The sequence below is a fragment of the Symsagittifera roscoffensis genome, chromosome 9 (genome assembly GCF_963678635.1).
Source record: "Symsagittifera roscoffensis chromosome 9, txSymRosc1.1, whole genome shotgun sequence".
NCBI classification, from domain to species: Eukaryota; Metazoa; Xenacoelomorpha; order Acoela; family Convolutidae; genus Symsagittifera; species Symsagittifera roscoffensis.
In genome coordinates this window covers 15,732,123-15,755,512 of record NC_087070.1, presented here as the reverse complement: position 1 = coordinate 15,755,512, position 23,390 = coordinate 15,732,123, and the positions used below count along the sequence as shown (strand labels likewise).

At 35.5% G+C, this 23,390-nt stretch overlaps 1 protein-coding gene across 1 annotated transcript; it reads left to right on the top strand.

The window, feature by feature from the left end:
* The first annotated feature begins 5,809 nt into the window (after nucleotides 1-5,809).
* Nucleotides 5,810-18,138, top strand: LOC134853871 (tubulin delta chain-like). Its single transcript, XM_063869823.1, has 8 exons — nucleotides 5,810-5,974; nucleotides 6,346-6,463; nucleotides 7,175-7,306; nucleotides 7,493-7,620; nucleotides 10,628-10,779; nucleotides 11,681-11,749; nucleotides 16,316-16,499; nucleotides 17,449-18,138. The coding sequence occupies exons 1-8, from the start codon at nucleotides 5,886-5,888 to the stop codon at nucleotides 17,951-17,953; spliced, it is 1,377 nt and encodes a 458-aa protein (XP_063725893.1). The 5' UTR covers nucleotides 5,810-5,885; the 3' UTR covers nucleotides 17,954-18,138.
* Nucleotides 18,139-23,390: the final 5,252 nt, after the last annotated feature.

Here is a 23,390-nt window from a genome sequence, read left to right as displayed (position 1 = left end):
CGCTATCGAACAGTAAAATTGTAGAGGTCTCGAAAAACGTGATCGACTTCTAGTTTCGAAAATGGAAATTAATTATCAGATTTCCCAACGTAATAAAAATGTTACCTATTGATCCAGTTTTCTCAATTTGGGTTACTTTTATCAAAAAATTGTTATTCATATATGTTCTAGAAGTTCAAAGAAAGTTAATTTTTTTTTCAAAATCCGAAAGCTGAGTTTTTCAAAAAAAAGTATTGTTTTCATTTAATTTACGTTCATTGACTCTTTTCCAACTGTCTATTGGTTTCGTTCATTTTTTGAATGATTTTTTTTTCACACAATTTGATTGAAAGATATGAAAATTTTGGTAGAAATTTTGGATTTTTTTCGACTTGTCTTAAGTTTTGTGCTATGGTGTGTTATATTGCAAGTTTTCTGCTTTATGGTTGTCGACTTACGCTTTGTTTTTGAATAATGTGTTTCCATCTTGCATTCTTCTCATATATAGCGTTCGTGGACACTATGTTGGCAGTATATGCTTCTTTTTAAAAAGATTTTTGAAAAACTTCGGTTGATTTTCAGCGTAGCCGACGGCTTTTTTTCTCTCGGCTTTTCTACCTAATATTTTCTCTAATATCAATAAGAATCTGCTCCCCTATTTTCGACTGATTAGAATGAGCCCCTCTAGCAACTCTGTAAAAAACGTACATTAATTTAGTAGAAAATAGTAATAAACGTAAATAAATTTAGTAGATAAAAAGTAAGTAAAAACGTAAAAAAAACGTCTTTATTTAATGTTATTATTTTTTAAATTTTATAGCTCCTTTATTTCATTGTTCGAAATCATATTTGCTAATTCTTGAGGTAATTATGTTCCAGACGTATCGAAAGTTGCGCGAAGCTAAGATAAGCTACTGTGTTGAAATTGCAACTTTTTTGCTGTTTACTTTTGCGATAAGCAAGGGTATTGTAATAAAAATAAGATGAAATACCGGATAATACGAAATCGCGTAATAGAATTAAGCTTAACAATCCCCTCAAAGCATTTTTGGGTAATTAAATATCGGTTTTTCTTAAACTAACTTTGATAGCACAATAAAGTGATCTACTCATTCCGACCACCCCTTCTAAAAAGAAAGCTATGTTGACAAAAATTGCTAAATTTTTAATTGTGAAAATTGCATTGTAACTCAGTTTCCAAATCTCCCCTTAAAGTTAGGCCTTTTAGACTCGATTTGCTTGATTGGAGTTACAAAGAACTACATAGTCAACATTGGAACCAAATTTGTCACTAAGAGTCCTACAGTTCCTTAACTTGTAAGCGAGGCTCCTGAGACAGGTACTGCTAGCTCACATATGTAAAAATTGAAAATTTGGTGCCACATTGCATAGGGAGCAGACTTACAAAAAATCTCATCGCATGAATTGAATCAAATAGATTTGCCAATTAATTTTGCACTTCATATATTGACTTAAAAACAGTAAATGAAGTAAAGAACTGGTATGATAGGTATATTTGAATTATCAAGCATGCTGCCAATTATTGTATCAACCGCGTCTCTGAATTTGCCAGAAAAAATAATATATTAGCTAGTGTTTTTCTCCACACAATTCTTACTACCTCAAACAAAATTCGTGGAGGGTCAAGTATGTTATCACATAACAGCCCTTTAGGCGTGATTCAGATTCGAAAAAAAATCAGGAAAAAGTTGTCTCATGTCGAGAAAAGTTGGTCTAAATATGCGTTTTCAGACTAATTTAGAGGAGTTTTCATGATATGCTGGCCACCGTTTTTCTCTACTTGAAGTTTAAGTTTATATCTAAGCTATTACTACCTTGCAATTCATCACTACCCCAGTTTTGTCAATTAATTCAGTCACCCTTACTAAAACAAGAAATCAGTAAGTCGAGACGCAATTGAAGAATATTGTACATGTACACAAATTTTATTTGTTTTCATTTTATTGAATCATTGTGATCGGAACGATTCCATGTGATAATCCCATTTAAATAGTTTGGCACATAATATAATCAAAATTAGACGAATACAGACATAAAGATTTGTCACCAAAATACAGTCGTCTGTGTTCGAACAAGTATAACGGCTCTTTGAAATATAACCATAAATACAATGAGCAGAGTAGAGAAAAGTTTGAATAGCAAGAATTAAGATTTGAGTTTTTTCAACCCCCGGTCAACAATGCAAGGTCAACTGTGGGGCAGACGGTGGGTCGTACATTTTTTCGCGGCCGGAACAACCTTGAGGAGGCAGAGGATACTGGGAAATTCCTGTTCGACAAAATCAGGTTGGTTTTTTTTCAGGCGCTTTCGCTTTTTAAAATTTTTTGTTCAAAAGAAAACTACTGTTTCGATTTCCAAAAAAGGTATCAATTTAAAGAACTCCTGCTCATATGTGTGCCTGCATAATCTTCTAGTCTCTTTTTTACTTGACCCTACTCTCTACATCCTTCGAAAAAGTCTTCGTGGGGTATATTTGATTTTTTTTGTCTTTTCTCAAAAACTACCGACCCAAGCCTTAATTTTTGGGTTTTATCGAATCAATGGGTTGTTTGAAGCTGCCGTAAATAATCGACTAAGCCCAATTTTCAAACACAAAAGTTTAAGCCCTCAAAAAAGTTAATACTTGGTTTTTGTACCGTTTTTTGAAACTAGTTGACTTTTCTCGAAAACTATCCTCACATATGTTAAGTTCTTCCTTTCAATCGAAACAACAATTTCTGTGTTTATCTTCTGAATAAAAGGCTCTTCCTTGAAAAATTTTCCAACAAAAGATTTTTGCCTCGAAAAAGTTAATACATGGTTTTGGTACCGTTTTTTGAAACTTATAGCTTAAGTGTTCAATCGTGAAACCGATTTTGGAAATATTCTCCGCTGAAGCTGCGTAGCTCTTCTCTTGCAGAAAATTCTTTTGGATCTTCGAACGTTTGACTTATTTAGAATTTTTGGTTTTTATAGCAAACTACTATCGTTGCGCGAATTTTTCCTGCAGAAGCTGCTTATTTATTTTTGTAAGAGAAAGGTTTTTATTTGGGAAATTTCGAAAAATTTTAGAAGTTTTCACTCTTCTCACTTAATTTAGTAGAGAAATACGTAAGGTTTTGGGCAAAATCCAAATTTTGAAATTACGCATTTCGTCCAGCATCGGTTTAAAAATTTCAAAGAAAATCAAACACGTGCCTCCAGCTTTAGCAGGGCCCTAAGTGTTCTTCAACGAGACATGCAAAAATTTTGGTTCATTTAATTTTTTCTACATTTTTATTGACTCATGCTTTTTATGATTGTGTTGTATCGTGAGAGTTGCGAAGCTCTGCTTCGCCTCTGCGTCAAAAACTACCTTCTCAAAGCTGTGGTTTTGGTTTAAATGATAAGAATAAATTTAGAAAGCTCCCTTGCATTAGCGCGACGCCCAGTTTTTTAATACACAAAGTTTTAGCCTTGGAAATAGTCAAGTTTTTGATTCTTTTAACTTTAAAAAAAAATCTTTTTACACTTGCGAAGCGAGTGTATTAGTACGAACCTTCTTTTTTTTCCAAACTCCTTCGCAAATATTTTCTGCCTTGCAATTTGTTACATGCAAAATTTGTGTGGACGCCTCCAGTTTCTTATATTTCAAATTATTACGTGACTAGTGTTTGTCGGTTGTTAAACTTGCATGGCTGAGTGGATTGTGCGTGAGACTCAAAATCTTTTGATTGGAGTAGGTCGCAGACTTGAATTCTACACATAGCCGAGTTTTTGCTAATTCGAGTCTTATTTCTACTTTTTCTTATTTCACTTAATAGAGCTGCTTCTTGGTCGTGTTCTTGCAAATGTTTGTGTTGACTTCTCGAGAACTACCTTCCCAAATCTGAGTTTTTGGGTTTAATCGAAATTACAGGTTGCGTTAAAATGTTCTGCATATGCGGTCACACACATTTTTTTTCAGAAAATGATTCAAAGAAAGTCGATTTTGATTTATTGACCGTTTTTTGAATTTTTTGATTTTTCTAAATAACTATCTAGCCATTTCTGATATCACGGTTTCAATCGAAACAACAGCTTGTTGAAAGCCTATCTGTATAAGCAGTTACTCCAACTTTGCTTAGAAAAAAGTAATGTTCTTCAAAAATGCCACAATTTAAAATTTTTTGCCGATTTTGGATATTTACTTTTTTTCTAGAAACTACCCTCCCAATTTTCACAACCAAGAAACCAGGTTTTTGGAATCTTCTCTGCTGAAGTGGCCACGAACTTTCGACCGTTTTGCTATACACTTTTTGACTTTTCTAAAAAAAACTACCCTAACAAATCCGAGTTGAAGGGTTTAATCGAAAGAATGGGTTGGGAGAGTTTTTCTTGCAAAAGCTGCGACTCGGTAATTTTTTGCAAGAAAAATGTTGTCTCCTTGAGATAATTCTAATTTCTCAGAAATTGGTACTCCTACTTATTTGAGTGGAGAAACAAATTGGGCAAAGTCCAGTTTTTGAAGTTATGTTTTTCATCCCGCATCAGTATAACAAAATTTAGAAATAGTAACACGTACTTCCAGCTTTTGCTGGGCCACTAATTGTCTGAACGAAAGTTAAGGGTCGCCTAGTTTTTTTCAACATTTTTCAATTTTTCCAACTGTTTTTTTAATGTTTTGTGTTGTATCGCAAGTGGTGCGAAGCTCTGCTTCGCGTCTGTTTAAGAAACAGATAAAATATTGTATGAATGCTTGCATACCTTTTCTACATGAATGATAGAGAAAAAATTTTTTCAAAGCGTTTCGCGGTTTGGGCGGGAACTATACAATAGGGTGGGTTCTACCTGTTTTTTCAAGAACCTCAAAGGTGGCTGGTAGTTGATCGAGCATGGTGGCTCGTAGTTGATCGATCTTACTCAAGCGAGCTTTCAAGCGTTGTATGTGATAATTCAATTTTTTGACAACGTAGTTCGCACATGTAATTTCAAAATCAGAGCAAATACTGTGCGTTACTTAAACCAAAAAAATTATTAAAATAAGTGATCATGTATGGATGGATCCACAATGATCAAAACAGTGCTTAAAGCATGTAACTCTTTGCTGGAGGCTACTGACCTCAAATTCGATAGTCTATTTGGACTTGGATTTTTCTAGTAATTTTAAAGTAGATTTGTTTTCAAAGCTTGTTCTTTTATGTTCTTTTGGCTTGTGCGTAATTACTTGTGATCGGGAGTTAGACTTTTTTCCTGTAAACGACTTTAAAACTGTACGATTTTTTTCTTGCTTTGTTATGCAACATGAATATCTATGAGACCCGTCGCACTTGTTTAAGAGGTTGAAAGCTCGTGCGTTCTGAAGATAAGGTGTAGGTTTCGAGTCCCTGTCGGACCTTATTTTTCTTCGATGTGTTTGGAAATTTATTTTATTTTGAGAAAACTTGAATTTTTCTACTATCGTCTGTCCATTTATTTGTTGTTGGCTTTTTCCAAAGCTTGGACTTTTTAAAGAGTATTTTTTCTTCAGATTTCAACCAATTTCAACTATAATTGAGTCTTTCTGACATTTGTAAATCGATCAAGTCTGATTTTGCTCAAAAACCTTTTTTTTTGCTTGTAATGATTCTGCTCATACTATATCGACGTATTTACCTGATCTTGAAGGGACAAAATGAGTTGCTCTGATTTTGTGTGTTTCGGAAGGCATGGGGCATAAAACCTTTGAACTTCACTATTTTGTTTTCCTCTACCCACGTATTGTCGGCTTAGATGCCGCTCAATAATTGATTTTGGACGCTTAATTATTTTGGATACTTTTCCACAAGATTGTCTGAGATAGCCAAAGTACAATTGGTTTTTTTTCAGCGATGTGATGTGGTTTAGCGGATGCTGATGTTAATGTAGAAAGTATCTCCGTGGAGTTTAAACTGTCTCTTCTCTTCACCATGTCCAAATCGTCTAATAGCGTGAACTCTGGTTCAATTGTGGTTCAAGTGGGACAGTGTGGCAACCAGATTGGACCCCAGTTATTCAGGTCAGTTACAAGGGAAGTGTATCATCAAATTCTGTAACAATGTATCAAAAAATAATTAATTAGTTGGATAAACGTCGATTCGTTAACAAACTTTGTTTTAAGAGTAGTGAACGTACTGAAGACTCTTATATAGGTCTTGGTGATTTTTTTGATTTTTTATTCAGGATAAAGTAAATGCTGCAATAACTACATATGGGGGTTTAGGAAATTAGACAACAAGCAAATTAGACATTCCTAGCCCGTCCCTGGAGAAATTTGAAAATGATTGAGGAAAACGTGAGAGGAATTGAAAAAAGCGGCGTGTTATTGGTTAGCCCCACTCTCTTTAATTGATTAGCTTCCCATCCACCAGCTACACTTGTTATTTTCAGACTGGCAGAGGAGTGTGTGACTGGAATGGTAGATAGAAGTGGTGTATGTCGTGCAGTCTGCGTGGACACCGAGGATAAAGTAGCCAATGCCACCACACTCAACAGATGTCTCACTAAGGTCAGTGTTGCTCAAATTTGAGTCAAGCGCAGCTCAAATTGGGTTACAGCTCGTTTTTAATTATCTATCTTAAAGAAATGTCCAACCCGAACTGCACTTCCCTCCCTACTATCTTTCATTTTTTAATGACCGCCTCATAAACTGGACCAAACTTAACCCAAAATACCTGTAGTTATAGCCCGCCAAAGTCAAAAAATATTTTAAGACTTCGGCCACGCTCCAGCTTTGCAGACAACTTACAACAACGCGAAGCGAAATTCGGCTCTGTGTTAACGTTAGCTTTTTGATCAGTTCGGCGCAGTTTTGATTTTTTGAGCAAGTTAACAGTGCTATTCCGTTCCGAGAAAACAGACAGAGTACTCGTTTTTTTTGAGCGAACAAATAATTTTCAGTTTGCATCAGTGTGAATGAACCAGCCGAAGTATGCGCCAGCCGAAATTGAGCAGGGTATATAAACATGTTGAAAGTCACGTCACACTATATAGACCAAGCGAAAGTTTTTTTTGAAACTGTTACATAATTGTTATATCATTGTTAGATAACAATTGTGTACTTTTGGACGCTTTATATTGTAGCTGGTTTATATTTTGACTGTTATATACTGGAGACATTCAGGCATCTAACAAATTTCAAGAAAACGCTTCCAATTTGGCAATGTGTCGAAAAGCGTGAATTGGTTGGTTAACTTACAGAGCTTTTATTTATTTTCAGGCTAGATACCGCCAAGGGAATGTGATCAATGGTCATTTTGGAAGGGGTTCCAATTGGGCTATGGGGTACAATTTAGAAGAACGATACGGGTTCAGGGGCGAGGACAGTTTCATGGATCAGTGTATGGACAAGGTACGGTAACGACCAATCTAATATCATGAACTAGCAGGGTGTTAAGCGTAGTTGAATTGTAGTCAAGAAATATCTCTGAAAAAGTATTTATTCGAGAACGGCGTGTATATTCTGCTTAAACTTCATCTGCCCCCATGAGGACAACGCCATTATTTTTTTTGTCTTATATCGTCCGTCGTTTTTCAGATTCGTTTGGAGGCGGAAAGGTGTGACTGTTTCATGGCCACTGCCATGGTTCATAGTATGGCCGGAGGCACTGGAAGTGGAGTGGGATCTAGGCTGAGCCGTGAATTAAGAGACATGTTTCCCAACAGGTACTCGATTTATTACTCAGTGGTTTCAATACAACCGACAGCCAAGTTGTACGTAGCTAGACAGTCTTACCTATGAGCCTTCTTGTCATTCTATCATGAATTTTGTACTCAGATTTCGTATCTTCTGACTTCGTGTCGGGTTCGCAGATGGGGTCTGAGAAATTTAACGTAAAAGGCCAATCGTGCCTAAATTTCCATGCAGTTTTGAAGTTTTAGACGACCTTCACTCGTGGGTGTTGTCTAAAGAATTGGCAATGCAAAAATTTACTTATTTGCTCGTCTGTCACTTTACTGTTTTGATCTTTGTGTAGAGCAGAACAAATCTAGTATGGTGTCATAGAAAAACAGAAAGAACGAAAACTATTTTCTTTGATCCGATTTAAACGGTGCATCTAATTTTAACATATATACAAAACAGCATTGAGACAATGGGGACACTAACTGAACCTTTTGGTTGCAGGATAGCCATAGAGTTTCTGAAAACGAATTTAAAGCATCAATAATTATACAATTAAGTTTTTATAGGTTCTCATGGTTTAATATCTAAGTTTTATATCAAGTCATGAACTTAGTAAATTCTCTTATATAGGTCTTGTTGATTTTGTTTTGTGTTTTTTTTTCAGGAAAAAGTCTAAAATTTCATCGCGCTAAAATTTATTTTATTTTTTTTTGCGGTTTGACTTTGGATTTAATTTTAGTTTTACTTGATTCCCTTTGTTCAAAGGAAGGCAAGCCGTGTTATCAAACAGCAAAAGTGTAAAGGTCACGAAAAACGTGATTGACTTCAAGCTTCGAAAATGGAATTTAATTTTTAGATTTCCCAACAGAATAAAAATTATACCTATTGATTCAGTTTTCTCCAATTGGGTTAATTTTATCAAACAAATGTCAATCACAAATTTTTTATCATTTTCTATGAGCTTCAAGACCGTTTATTTATTCACTCTAAAATTTGATTTTTTTGCGGTTTGACTTTTCATTTCTTTTTAGCTTCACTTCATTTTCTTTGTTGAAAATAAGGGCAAAGTCTACCATCGAACTGCTAAAAAGTAAATGTCACGAAAGACATGATCGTCTTCTACATTGCAAATTGGAAGATAAAAATCAGATTTTCCAACGGAATAAAATTTTTGTCTATTTATCTATTTTTTTTTCAAATTTGGATAATTTTATCAAAAGTGTTGATCACAAATTGTTCTTGAAATTCAAAGAGCTTCAAGGCCATGTTTTTTCTAAAACTCGGAAGTTGAAGTTTTTTTCAAAAAACAAGTCAGTATGTTTATTTTCTGTTTCCTAAAGTTCATGACTTTTTTCCTACTGTCTGTTGGATATGTGTGCGTTTGCTATGTTTGGTTCGTTCCTGTTTTTTTAGGAAGTTTGTATAATTTTTCCCGTTTTACTTTTTTCTGTTCAGCGAGTTTCTTCGAACAAAATGTTTTCGCTAAATTATTTTTTGTAAAATATTGGCTGATTTGCCTTCCTTGTGTCTTTTTAAGGCCAAAAATAGACTTAAGGCTTCTTGGGTATTTCAGAAGGGGGAAACTTCGATTTCTAAAACTTCATAGCTGAAAATGTTTTGTGATAATTTGTTTGCGGTTTAACAATCGTCTAGCTTTGTCTGCATAGGTAGCGCTCGATGAAATTGCCTTATGACTTTTGCGAGAGCAACTGTCGTGTAATCGGGAACTAGACTGTTTTTCCTTAAACAACTTTTCTTGCACATTTTCAACATGCTTTATTATTCAATCTTATGAACTTGCAGGTTGCTTCACCCTTGGCCTAGAAGTAACGCCGTCGCCTTCGCACCCTAATCTCTGGCCTTCGAATGTTGGCCGGATCTTTTTTTTTTCAGCATGTATGCAATTGAAATTTTTCGGTAAAAATCGATTTGTCGGATAATCGTTTATCTGCTCAAATTTTGTCGGCTTAGTTGGCAAATCACTGATTGTTTTTTGTGCTACAAGCATAGTATCTTGGTAGATGCAAGTGTTGTTCATTGAAGCTTCAATGCAGGGACCTTGTACTTTCATTGTAGGGACTTGAAACTTTTTAAAGTTTTTCATGAAATCTTTTTTTTTCTGCCTCAACTGGTGTCTGCTCAAAGTTTTCCGGATTTATTTCCGCTTCGTAATTTTTTCCCGTTGGTAATTACGCTTGCAATTATTTAAATTTCAAGTGTTTTGCTCGGCATGTTTACCTGGAATTCCTGTTTGATAGAAACAGGTTTTTTGAAAATGTATGGGATAGTTTTTTAGTCGTTTTGGATTTTTCTTTTAATTTTTGCGAAATTTTTAGTTTTTCTCAAAACTATTGAACTGGTTTTTTTAAAAAGGTACCAATGGAAAGACCGCTCACCTTCCGGTGTGCCTGCATACTCTCTTAGTCTTTTTTTATTTTCCCCCTCTGTCTACAGCTTTCGAAAAAGCCTTCATTTTAGGTTTTCGCAAAAACTGTCCTGCCAAATCAGAGATTTTGGTTTCAAAAAATAATAAATACGTGCCTTCAGCTTTAGCTGGGCCTCTAGTTGTCTTCTATTGAGACATACGAAAATTAAGGTTTGCCTAACTTTTGTAACGTTATTTCTTACTTTCTTTTGTATCGCAAGTGGTCCGCTTCGCCTCTGTGATGAATAAACGCTTTTGTTTGTGATTCTCGAAATGTTTCCTCAAAATGAAATTTATTTGAGACAAACGTGTTTAGTTAAGTGTAAAAGGTAGATTTTCCTGCGGAAAAAATAAATCAATATTTGGATTTAAGAGAAAAAAATTTGAACAGCGATTGAAACTGATTAACTTAATGACCGAAATTCAATTGGCATCCAATCATTTTCACGAAGAACAATAAATTTTAGAACAAAGTATCGTTTTATTATTGTTGTTCTGGTGCCTAAGTTGATATCAGGTGTTTGTTCAAGACACTCAATCAGCAGCTAACACTTTTTTTCAGCTGAAGGTTGAGAAGTGCAGCTCCACCTCTATTTAGAAACTTAATTTAGAAATGTTTTTAGGTACATAGTGTCAGTGGTAGTGGCTCCTCTGTCTGTGGGCGAGAACCCGATGCAGTGTTACAACAGTCTCCTCTGTTGCACCCACTTGACCACCACTTCAGACCAGATTATCCTCCTCGAGAATGACTCATTCGCCCCCAAGTTCAACATCGGTGAAGTGATACAATAGGTGGCACACTTTTTATATAATGTGAAAACTAAATTTTTTGTCATATTTATAGGTAATGTCGAGTAGACAGGCGAAGTCATACAATTTAGAGAAACATGTTTTTTCTTATTCGGACAAAAATTTTTGGGCGCACTCGTCATATTATAGGCTGAAAATTAAAGTTAGTTCATGTTTATTTTGGATGACCGCTCGACTAGCATAGAAGTTTGAAAACATGAAAATGCATCGACTAGCACAATTTTCATAGAATTGTTTCTCAGAAATAAAAAATAATCTAGTCAACGGATTATTGTTTTTTTTCTAGAAATGCATCTTTCAACTTGAAGTTCAATTAAAATGGTGAGAGGGTAGTTTTTACGAATTAAAGAAACTTAAAATTTGTTTGAAAATATTCTGCGTTATCTTTCTGAATGGCGAAGTTATAACTATTAAACGACTTCAGAGCTCTAGATGTCTTATTCTCAAGGGACCTGGGTATTTTCGAGGGACCACTCTATCATAGCAGTACCTGTTTCGATTTTAATGCTAGTCGATACGATTTTCAATTTTAAAATTTGTATGCTAAAATTTGCGCTAGTCACCGCGTTAGGTTGGTGTTTTGATTAAAATCGATTAGGCAAATCACCAAGAAAGGACAACTTGTTTTTATTGCATGTATTCTGAGTTTAAACTATTTGAATGATCTCACGAAGCAGTTGAAAATAGTTTGAAATTGAAAAACGAAAGATCCTTTACAGCTATGTGGCAAAGAAGTGGTTTTCTGTCACAGTATATGAAAGAAAAAGCTCAATCTGATATTTTTTTTCGTTGAAGTTTTCCTCATAATTATTACCTTTTTGTGTCGAAATCACCACCTATTGTATAACTTGCTCACTTCAACACAGATAACAGCAGTGCAAGTGGAGATAACAGCAGCAGCTATTCAAAACCAAACACTGCCAAAACTACAAAAGGCAAGCAAGATAGAGTTCGAGAGTCTAGAATGCGCAATCCAAGCAATTTTCTTAGCTTTTTAATGGTTGCGAAGACATAGTGTGAAAGTATCTTATTCTGAAAATTAGTCGCTATAGTCTGAAAGTAGTCGCGTTATTCTGAAAATTAGTCGCTATAGTCTGAAAGTAGTCGCGTTATTCTGAAAATTAGTCGCTATAGTCTAAAAATTAGTCGCGTTCAACTTTTCTTCGGTTGAGCGGTTACGTTTTTGTCGTGCTGGTCGCGTATAATTTTTCATAGGTCGCACCGGTCGCTGATAGATCTCCGAATCTGCAAAATTTGGAAAAACCGAATTTTGGTCGCGAAGGTCAGGAATTTTTCAAATTTGGTGGCAGTCAGGAAACACAAAAATTTTGTCGCATTGCTAATCACAAAACCTCAGCTCGGGTAATGTAGATCTTAGTTTCGATAAGTGCTACTTTGGTAGCAATTTGTATTGGTAGGCTGCATTAGCAATATAGGCACATGTGCTTTGACATTTGATTAGTTATAAGTTATCACAGTTGATGTTTATTAAATGAACCGAAAAAAATTCTTTATTTGATTCTTACAACAATATAATAATTAAAATCCCTCCTCAGTAGTTTTCCAACTCCATATACTTTGCGAGGTGTTTGAAATGCATAATTTAATTGCAATTTGGTTTAATACATTCTAGTTTATCAACTGCAATGTTATTTTGGTTGCCTTTAGTTTATTACATTACAAATTATCAATGAGAATTTTTGTGCATTTTAAAGCTCCCGAATCTTTGCAGCTTTCTCTTTTGTGTTTGCGAATTTGCAGCTTTGTCTGTTTAACTTTTTTTACAAGTATAATGGTCGAGCTGGTTTTCACTTATAAACACAAGTAACTAGTTGCAACGCTGTTTTGTATCTTTGCTTTGGTGGCGAAGGGCGTTGTTGTTACAAACTCCCTCTTACAAAGGCAAATTTGATCTACGATGAGAATAAAGGAAGCTGGTGGCTTTAATAAATGCGTTGCAAGTCAATAAGCTCTTTTAGAGATCGGTGACTGAAAAGTAATCTTGAAGAATTCCCAGCAGTTTTAAAAATACCAAATGACCCATTTTGTAAGTGTCATTGAACGTAGTGAAGACTATATAGATTATATTGGTTTTTCACCGGAAAATTTATTCACGCTGAAATTTGATTTTTCGAAGTTTGACTTTTTTCTAAGTTCATTTTAATTTTTTTTTGCTAAAAGGAAGGCACATTACGCTGTCCAATAATAAAAAAGCAAATGTGCAAAAAATCTAAGCGAGTTTTTGTTTAAAAAAGGATATAAGAGGTCTCAGTGGCATTGAAAAACTACTTAATGATCTAAAAACGAACGGAGTGAAATTACTTTTATAGCTATTTGGTTTGTATCGGGAAAATTCTTAAAATTTTTTCACACTCAAATGTTTTTTTAAAGTGTAACGACTGATTTCTGTTTAAAGTCAAATCCAATTCATTTGCTAAAAGTAAGGCAAGTTAAGCTGTCCACTAAAAAAACTGGAGCTGGCGGTAAAAATGGGTCCTAAGTGTCGAAAGTGATTTTTTAAAAGGCTGAATGAAAAATTACCTATTTCCTCAAATTCGGTAATTAAAAAATGGTTATATAAAAGAATCTTGAAATTAATTTAACGTCAATACCTTTGCGATCAGCAAAGGTGTTGCACCCGGGTGCTACATTTTCCTCACCCCTTTACAGTTTTGTTTTCACAAAATGGTCAATTGTGTACGAAAGGTAAGTTTCACATGTAGACTGCTACCATGCTTTTTCTTGAAATTTCAAAAAACTAACAGCTTTATATTTAGGTAGTAATCAGGAGGTAGAGTTGGTTTCAGGCCGTACTTATTTTTTCAATTTAATGTCTTCGCTAAATATTTTTTGTGGATTCGTGTTTTTCGCTCTAATTTTCTGCAGTTCATTTCCGTTTCTTTAAAGTGCCCCTTATATGGTTTGATGCTTTTGGCTCACTTTGCAAAGCTTCGGTTTTATTTTGATCTTAAACAGTTTTTACTTTTGGTAAATTAATCAAAAAGCTTTTAAAGGATATTTAATAATATCATCCAATACAAACATGAAACTTTTGTAGGTGTTTTTTTTTGACTTTTTTCACTTGTAATCGATTTTTTTCCGATTTTTGTCATAAGTTTACTTGTAATCGGGAACTAGATTTTTTTTCCTGTAAATAATTTTTTTTACAAGGTGCTGCAGTTACTTCCAATTTCAGGCTGCGCTGACAGTTACTTTCAAGTGCAGGCTGCGTTGACAGTTACTTTCAAGTGCAGGCTGCGCTGACATGCTCAATTTCTTGAAAATTCAAATAAAGCTATCCTGTAGTTCATTGTAGATCTTCAATAGTTTTTTCAAATGAAGTTATTGAAAAAAAAGAAAACATTTTCCGTATTCGTGGCTTTCGAGCTGTTCTTAAAAATCAAAATATTTCGACCTGATCTTTTTTTTTGCTTCGAAAGTTGAAAAATGTTCAAAATTTTTCCATCCGTTTTTTCTCGGTTTCATTGTTTTTTTTTGGATTTTTTCAATTCTTTTTTTCGGGCTTTTGCTTTCCGTTCATTTTCTGTCTGGGAGTTTGCAGTGCTGTATTTATGCGGTATCGCGAATGGCACAAAGATTTGCTTCACCTCTGTTTTTCGACTGTTGTTTTTGAATATTTTCTGAGACAAAGGTGTGGAATTTTGATTTTTTCAAGTAATTGTCTTTATCTCTTTCTCTGCACTATCTTGTATGAGGATTGAGAATGTTTAAGAGTCATGGAATTAGTGAATACTCTTATGTAGGTCTTGGCGATTTGTTTTTTTTTTTCAAGAAAAAGTTTTTCAGGAAAATCTGCTCACGCTCAATTTGATTTCTTGCCGTTTGACTTTTGAGTTTTTTTAAAGTTCAGCTCATTTCTTTTGTTGAACGGAAGGCAAACTCCACTATTTTACAGTAAAAGTGTAAAGGTTACGAAATTGTGATCCACTTCTAATTTCGAAAGTGGAGTTTAGTTTACAGGTTCCGCAACGGAATAAAAACAGCAATTTTTAAAAATCAGAATAATAGCTTCAAAACATGCAGAAATCACAGCAAAGGTTTTCGAATCACCACAATAAAAAATAGTAACGATATATGATTAATTTTTGTGGCTTAATAAAAAATTAAGCAATCATATTTTGTTACTACATATATCATTAATCGGCTCTTTTTCTTCCCCCCCCCCACTTGCAAATTTTTATATTTGAAGTTACTGTTCACTTTGTCTGATTGTCATGAAAATTGTCATGCAGACTAATAGGTCATGACAAACATATTTGGTATTCATAATTAACCTTGTAAAACCACACGTTAGACCATAAAATTCATGTTTCAGTGAGGTGGGGGGGGGGGCTCGGAAGGAAAAAGAGCCCATTAATCTACAGAGATAATGCATTCTCTTATCGTTAGTAAAAAGAATTTTTAAATTATCATTTTTTCAATTAAGCATGAAATATTTGATGCAAAACATTTGATTTGAAAGTTTTTGCTTTATTTGCCCTTTCGATTAGCAACGGTATTGTAATTTTTCAACACACTTTTTTTGCTGTTAATCCTTTTTTTTCTCAGAATAGCGAAAGTTAGATATATTAAATTTGCTAATGTACTCTCGTGGATGGCGTGTAGGCCTTACACCCAAATTATTTCGATGTGTTTTATATAGGGCTTGGCGATTTTTTTTTAAATGCTCTAATAACTACATATGGGCATTCATACATATTAATGCATTTATGAAAGCACTTAGGTATATATGCATTTTTTTGAGTTCAATTGAGTTTATCTGCTGAAATTTACGTAAATAGCACATTCTAAGTACGAACGTGGAAATGGCGCAAAAAAATGTGAACAATTTGTAGTTTTGAAAGTGGAACTCAATTTTTAGATTTCCAGCGGAATAAAACCTTCATCTATTGATCTATTTTTCTGAAATTGGGCTAATTTTATCAAAAATGTGTCAGTTTTAAATTTTTATTGAATTTCAAAGGGATTTGAGGTCATTCATTTTTTTTCCTTGCGTTCATGACTATTTTCCAACTGTCTGTAGGCTATGTTTTTGTTGTATCCTAAGTGTTTTCTTCAATTAGTTTTTTCAACTTACTTTTTCAAAAAAAAATCGACTTCCTCTTTTTCATTTCAAAATCTTATAACGCAATGTTTTCGTTGTATCGTAAGTGTTGCGAATCTCGGCTTTGCCTCTGTGTATATTTTTTCTGAACTATCTGAATATTTTCGGAATCTGCATCAGGTCTGTGTGGGCTTCAAAATGATACTGCCTTCCTAAAATCGAGGTACCTGAAACAGTGAGAGAAAATACCCTATCTAATAGTTTTCTCTCACCATAGGTTGATTGGAACGATGAGTTTTAAATTAAAAGGTTCTTGAAATGACATTGTGTTATGCTTTTTTGCCTCATGCGCTTGCGATTAGCAATATTTTTGAGTTATTTAATTTCAAAAACTCAAAAAAAAAAACTCGGACGGAGCTCGAATTCTATCTGTAAGGTAGCAGGAATGTTGGGTTTGATCAAATCAATCAACATTTTGCCTCCAGCTTAGCGGGCATTCTCTTCCCAACAGACGATGTCGCAGAGAGTGGGAATAACTGTTCTGCCAGGTACCGCAATGTGAAACCCGGAATGGAGATTGCAGAGCTGGTTAGGAGTGTGTGTCCCGATCCATCGCTGAGGTTTGAACTCTTTGCCAATAAATCGAGAGATGTCCCTTTTAAAGCAGATAAATAAACGTTGATGATCTTAGCGAAATACCCTTATTTAGGTAGTGTGAATTGTATTTTTTCTCCAGCTAGAACTCCTAAAGTTTGTAGTTTGTTTAGGCTCATATGAAAAAGTGTACCAAAACAGTCGGGAAATTTATGTACACTGAACAAACTATCCGGTACCTCCGGTACAAAATTATTCAAAATCAATCGGGTGCCACTGAAACAGGTATTTAGTCTCCATGAAATAGCGAACGTAACAGATCCATAGCATTATTAGGTATTTTGAACAAAAAACATTACAAAAAAATTATGCTTTTTAAATTTTTTTGGTCGAACTTTTTTTGTGATGCTTGCACAGCAACCATCTATCCTTGTTATATATTGATCTCAATCATCCCATCGGCTTCTAAAACCAAGTTTTGCTTCAGACTATTTGTGTCAGACTGATTGTTTTTCATTTTATGCGTCAATGAGCGTAGTGAAGACAGTTATATAGTTCGTGTGGATTTTTTCGTTTATTTTTCAGATAAAAAGTTTAAAAAAAGTTTGCGCCAAACTATTTCTGGTTTGGTTTTTGATTTGTATAGAAGTTTGTTTCTAATAAAACTTATATTTTTATTGCACACAATTTTTTCTGACCGTTTTTGATGACTTAATTAATTCATCGTTACCTAAAATGTAATTATCTAAAAACGTCTGTTTTTCTTTAAACTTCGAAGTAAGTCTTGTTTTTCTGTCTACTTGCGTTCATTGACTCTTATCTAATTCTCTGTTGGCTATGTTTTCCCCATGGAGAAATACAATTTGAAGCGTACCATATTCAAGCCACCACTTGATAAGAGAAAACTGCATCGAAGCTTCTTACCTGGAGTGAATTAACAGTGTGTTTTTTTTCAAGCCTTTTTTGTTATTGTAGATTCTCAAGATTGGATTCAGTGTCGAAAAGCGCAACGAGTACTGCGACGCCAGAATCCATCCTGCATTCGCTCAGCAATATCTACAAAACGAGTGTTTCATACAACAATCAGAGCAATTCTTACACGCACCCATCTCGATGTATTGCATGTGTCGCCGCGTTTAGAGGTGGCTCGAATTCTGCATTGAAATATGACTCGGTAAAGGAGAGATTGTCGTTTCTCAAACCTGTTGCTTGGAACCCCTTTTGGCTTGACGTTTGGACCAGTGCCGATTGCATTCCTTTATCAGATGTTAACCTGAAGTCTCAATCAGTGTCCTTATGTAGCAATAGTTCTTCAATTTCGAGGTACCTGGATAAAGTTTGGTGTACTGCACGGCACAAGTTTGAACACAACGCCTACCTGCATTGGTATGAAAACTTCGAATGCACAAAAACTGATTTTGATGAAGCTTTTCACACGTTGCAAAATGTTGTTCAGGAATACAACGAAGCTGTGGCATAAAAGCTGCGATAAAAAACATCTTCTGATTGATTAGCGCGAAGACTTCAAACTATTTTAAAAAAATCCAACAATTTCAGGCATACAATCAATTAATAGTATCAATTCGTTTCAAATTTCAGACCACCTCAAGAATTGAGTTCTAGGATTTTGTATATTATGGCTATAAAAAAGAACGGTTTTCGTTACTAGATTGAATAAAAGCTGGAACTCCTAGTCGTTGAATGTGTTCCTTGGTTTGAACACATTCGTTGTTAGGTTTGTAATTAGGTTTCCTAGTGGGGATTACTACCCGGGTCGAGGTCGTGGTTTTATGTTCAGACTCAGTAAGTCTGAATCGATCCGCGTTGGAACCGAAAATTCATAGTCGCAACGCTGGTCAGAGTCTGCTAAGTTTAAACATAAGTCTGCAAAGTCTTAACATAAGTCTGCAAAATTAGAACCTAATAATAATCATAATAATAATAAATTGTTTCCAAAACATATCAGACATTTCATCACTTTATATATTCCTTTTACAAAATGCAGATCATTTTGGTAGATCGCCATTAGGCACAAATTGTCTGTTTTCAGGCGTTTAGTGTTTTAGAATTTTGTATAAACAATTTCAATTTTTTATTAAAATCTTCCAATTTTTATACACAATTTTAATTTTCCACTCCCATTTGTATGATGATTTACACAAACCAGATTGTTCTTTTTCTAGATGCCATCGGGTTGATTGAAGTTTCATAATTGCAAATAGTAATTGTATTTAAGTATAATTCAGGTTTTAGTTAAAAATAATATTTCGAACCGAGCAAAAAATGAGGCACAGCTTGGAGTCTAATCGTAAATTTCATTAATTAGTTAGTTCATCATTACTTAAAATGTAATCATCCGAAAACAGTTTGTTGATCCTGTCCAACTCAGTAAAAAGACTCTTACAAGACTATCGCTTTGTAAAAAACTTGGAAAATCTGAGCTATAGGAGGACATACTCTTGAAAAATTTTCTTATCCTAGCCCAAAGTGGAATTTTGTAATGCTTGCTGCAATCTATGCCATGTTTTTGAGTTTTTAGTGTCCCTGTCTTGATCTTTACCCCTGCGATAAGCAAGGGCATTGCAACCAAGTACTAAACTTTTTTCCTGGAAACAACTTTGTCCACAGGATTACTTCTAGAGGATCTCTACAGGCTCTTCACTTTCTTTTCTATCAGTTAGGTAGGAAATAAGGCAAGTCCGTTTTAGGTTGTAGTTATCTTTTCAAAAAATTTCTCAATTTTTTTTTCGGTTTCGTGGTTTTGTCCTAGTTTCTGTCGGTTGATTTTCCGTTTTTTTCAAACGGCACTTTTTATCTGGTAGGGTTTTTTAGGTAACTTTTTATACCATGGTTTTTTTTCAATTTGAACAGTTTTAACTACAACTGAAACTTCACAATTTTTAAATTTACCATGTCTGATTTTGAGCTGTTCTTTTTTTAAATGTTAAAACAGTTCATGTTATATCGACAGGCCAACTCATTTTGAGTAATTTCGAAGTAAAATATATATGCGTTTCGTATTATATGTTTCTGTTTAGACTGGTCGTAAATTTTATGAAATTTTTTACAACAGATTGGTTTTCGGCTCAACAGGTTTCGACTCAAAGTTTGTTGCCGCTTGGCGAATGATTTAATTTTAAAGGGCTGTTTATGAACTTCATCCGATACAAGTTTGAAGTTTTTAGGTCTAATTTTAAACTTTGTCTTTTAGTTTAGTCACTTTTGTTACTTTTTTAGAGCCATGCCTTTTGAACTGTACCCTGACAACTTCCAGCCTCGCTCCTTGACTTTAATTGTTACTCCTCGCTAATAATGGTCATCCATTTACTCAGTTCTTTACTTCTTTTGACATTTTTCTGCAGAGCTGCATTGACGTACTTATCATTTAATTAATGTTCAATTTTTTTCCTGCTTGCGGGTAAATTCGTGTAGTAATTCTGATAGCTTTTTCCGTTCTTTTGCTTTTTTCTTGTCACCCATATCAACACTTCCTGCTTCTATAGCAAGTCTAACTTTCTCTCTCGCTTCAGAAATATTTTCTTCTGGAAGCGCATTAAATAACAAACAGCCCTGTTCTATTTTCTTCACTCCACTATGGGCTGGCCAAAGTTTAACTTGACGGAAAGCATTGTAACTCTTCTTTCCACTGTTCCACTATGGTGGGGCTTTTGCTGCACGCCTGGCCATACTCCTGCTACCATGTATAAAATTGATAAAATGAATACACTTGAATTAAAAGCCCCACTACATATTACTCTCAAACAGAAAAGTACTGCAAATAAGTTAACAATACATACATACATACATACATTCATGCGTATACTAATACATGCTAGCATGTATACATGCGTTCATACATACATACGCAATTTTACATTTTTACATTTTACATACGCATACGCAGTTTCGAATCAATTTTATGCAAGTAACTAAATTTTCAAGGCTTGAGAGAAACGAAAAAAATTTTACCAAACTTTGAAACTCCTTATGAAAACTTTGAAGAAAGCTTTTTTATTTCGAATTTCAAGTCATCACAAGAAGTGTTATCAAAGGAAGTATACGCAAGCATTATTATACGCAATCTGTAAATATACGAATTCTGTACAATATACGAATTTTGTACATTTGGTGTAAATTCTTAAAACTAACTGAGAGTCATTGATAATAAATTCACTGAAACAATCTTTTTCATGGCCCTTGCTTGCGCACGAAACAAATTGCTATTTGGTCAATCGAAAGGTTTCTGCAGCTTCCAATCAAACTTATACAATTGAAATAAGATATTAAGTTTTGAGAGACTTTTGCTAGTTTTGAGTAGTCGTGTTCCAGTTTTTATAATCGCAAGCTTAATTAGTATGTCCCCCTGGTGCAATTTTTGAAAAATGAAGAAAAAGTGGATTTTCATATTTCAAGTAATCTCAAAAAGTTATCGGACGTAGTACGTGGAGATGGAGGGAATCCAAGCTGCTCATTCACTCTCAAATGTGGCTAATCAGTTGTTCAAAGGGCTACGACCTCCTTCAAAACTGCGACTGTTAAACTAGAACGTGGATTTTTTGCTACTAAGTTCGGATTATGTTTAAACGCGGTTCATAACGATGGAAGTAGGTTGGTTTTTACAAGTTTTGGATGTTGTTTAAAACTATAAATAACAAAGTGGTTTCTCGTCGAAGCCTAAAACTTTTCAATAGCGGACCAACTCAGCTTGACGTAGCTGAGATTTTACTTTAACTTTGATTCAACGATTGATATGACTGTATATCAGAGGGAGGGGAACAGCTTATACCTGCTTCATTATGTATACCAAGACAATGAAGTTGAACATCTTTTATTTAAGAAGAAAAGTCTTGCAAATGTCAATATAATTTCAATGGTTTTTGGCGTGTGCCTGCAGCGAGTATTCAATGCTAGCATTACAATACAAGAACTCCAAAACGTTGTGTCGCAATATTCGCAATTTTTTTACTCGTTGAGTTTGTGCAATGAGACCTGATTCGGTCTCTATCTGTCTAAACCAGAGTCACAAGGCTCACCCAACTGCTGCTTCTTAATGTGGATCAATTACAAGCTGTTTTGAAACATTGCCGCCCACCTTGAATGAGCCAAGTTCATTCAACACTGACTGGGAGTTTCCTTAGTTTTATGCAAGGCCGGACGTAGCAGCCCTTTGCGGTTCTGACCTTAGCTGATCGACATTGGTTGTCTCTCCCAAGGTAGACTTCCACAACCCGAGCTAGTGGCCATTGTAAGGGGGGTTGGTTTTCGTCCATCAGAAGCGCAACATCACCCACTTCAAAGTTTCGTTGTTTTGAAGTCCACTTCTTCCGTGGCTGCAGAGAAGACAAGTACTCCTTGCTCCATCGCTTCCAGAAGATTCCAATGAGTTTCTGCATATGTGCCCACCGTTTGGCTGGATGAGTTTCAAAGGACTGGAGTGTACTTGTCGTCAGTGGGGGGCACTGGTAATGGTAGGTACTGCATTTCTTTCCCTTTCACCGTCATAGCTGGTGTTAGGGTTCGTACGTCCAGAACTTCGGTCGAAATCGGGAGGAGTGGTCGTGAGTTGAGGATTGCTTCAATGTCGCATAGAAGAGTAGAAAGTTCCTCGTACGTCAAAACATTGTTCCCCATGACTCTTCGCAGATGTGATTTCGCAAGTTTCACGCTCGATTCCCAAAGTCCACCAAAGTGGGGAGCTCTTGGTGGAATCATTGTCCTAGTGATGCCAATCTCATCTGCAGCACTTGGCATTGATTGTTTTCCGAACTTCTTGGTTAGGTTCATTTGGAGTTGCATTAGTTCATTTTTAGTTCCAACAACGTTCAGTCTGTGTACATCCTTGCTGGAGCACCTCCCATCTAGCACGTCTCAAGGCAGCAGTACAAGACTGGGAGGACAAACCCGATGTTAGCTCCAAATGTATGGCCTTTGTTGTGAAACAAACAAACAAAGCCAAATATGACTTTGACAGCTGTTTGCCATTCAGTGTCACAAAAGGACCAGCAAAGTCCACATCTGTGTGAGTGAATGGAGGCGAAGGCGTTATTAGTTCTATGGGTAGGTCTCCCATCAATGGTGGATTTGATCGTCCGTTGAACCGTTGGCACTTCACACAGTTTCGTATGAGGTGACGAATTGCTGCTTGCGCGTCCACAATCCAGAAATGTCGTTCAAGTTCAGCAAGGATCGTATTTGCGGGAGCATGAAAATACTTCAGATGAATGTCCTGCAGGATGAGTTTGGCCAGTCGACTTTTCTTGGGTATAACGATTTGGTTGCGCGAGGTTTTTGTTCTGCGTCAGTCTCCCGCCCACCTTGATGAGTCCGTCATCAACGAAGGGGTATAGTCGCAGAAGATGGCTCTTCTTCGCAACTGATTCGCCAGCGTTCAATGCCCTTAGTTCATCACTGAAGAACTTAGTTTGTTCGTTTCGTATTAGCCTCAGAAGGGCGTTGCGTCTATTCGTCAAAGAAGTTGGATGATCGTAACTGCCATATTCTGGGTGCTTCTGCTTTCGATGATCAAAAAAGGCAACATAGCACAATACACGAGTGCACTTCTGTAGACTGCTAAAAGTTTCCAGATCGACTAGTGCGTCCAAAGTAGGTTTGACTAATTGGGAGCTATTGACAACTGCGTTTTTCTTTCTTTCAGAACCAACTTTTGTTAGCTTTGGTTGGTCTGGAATCCGAAGTTCAAAGAGCCAGCTCGGTCCATGCCACCACAGTGAAGAGTTTTTCAGCGTCATTGCATCGAGTCCACGAATTGCAGCATCCGCTGGGTTTTCCTTTATTCGTCCATGGCGCCAGTTGACTGGTTTCAAAACCTCCTGTACTTCATGAACTCGGTTGCGAACAAAAGTGTTCCAGACGTTTGGGGTCTCGTTGATCCAACAAAATACAATCGTGGCATCAGT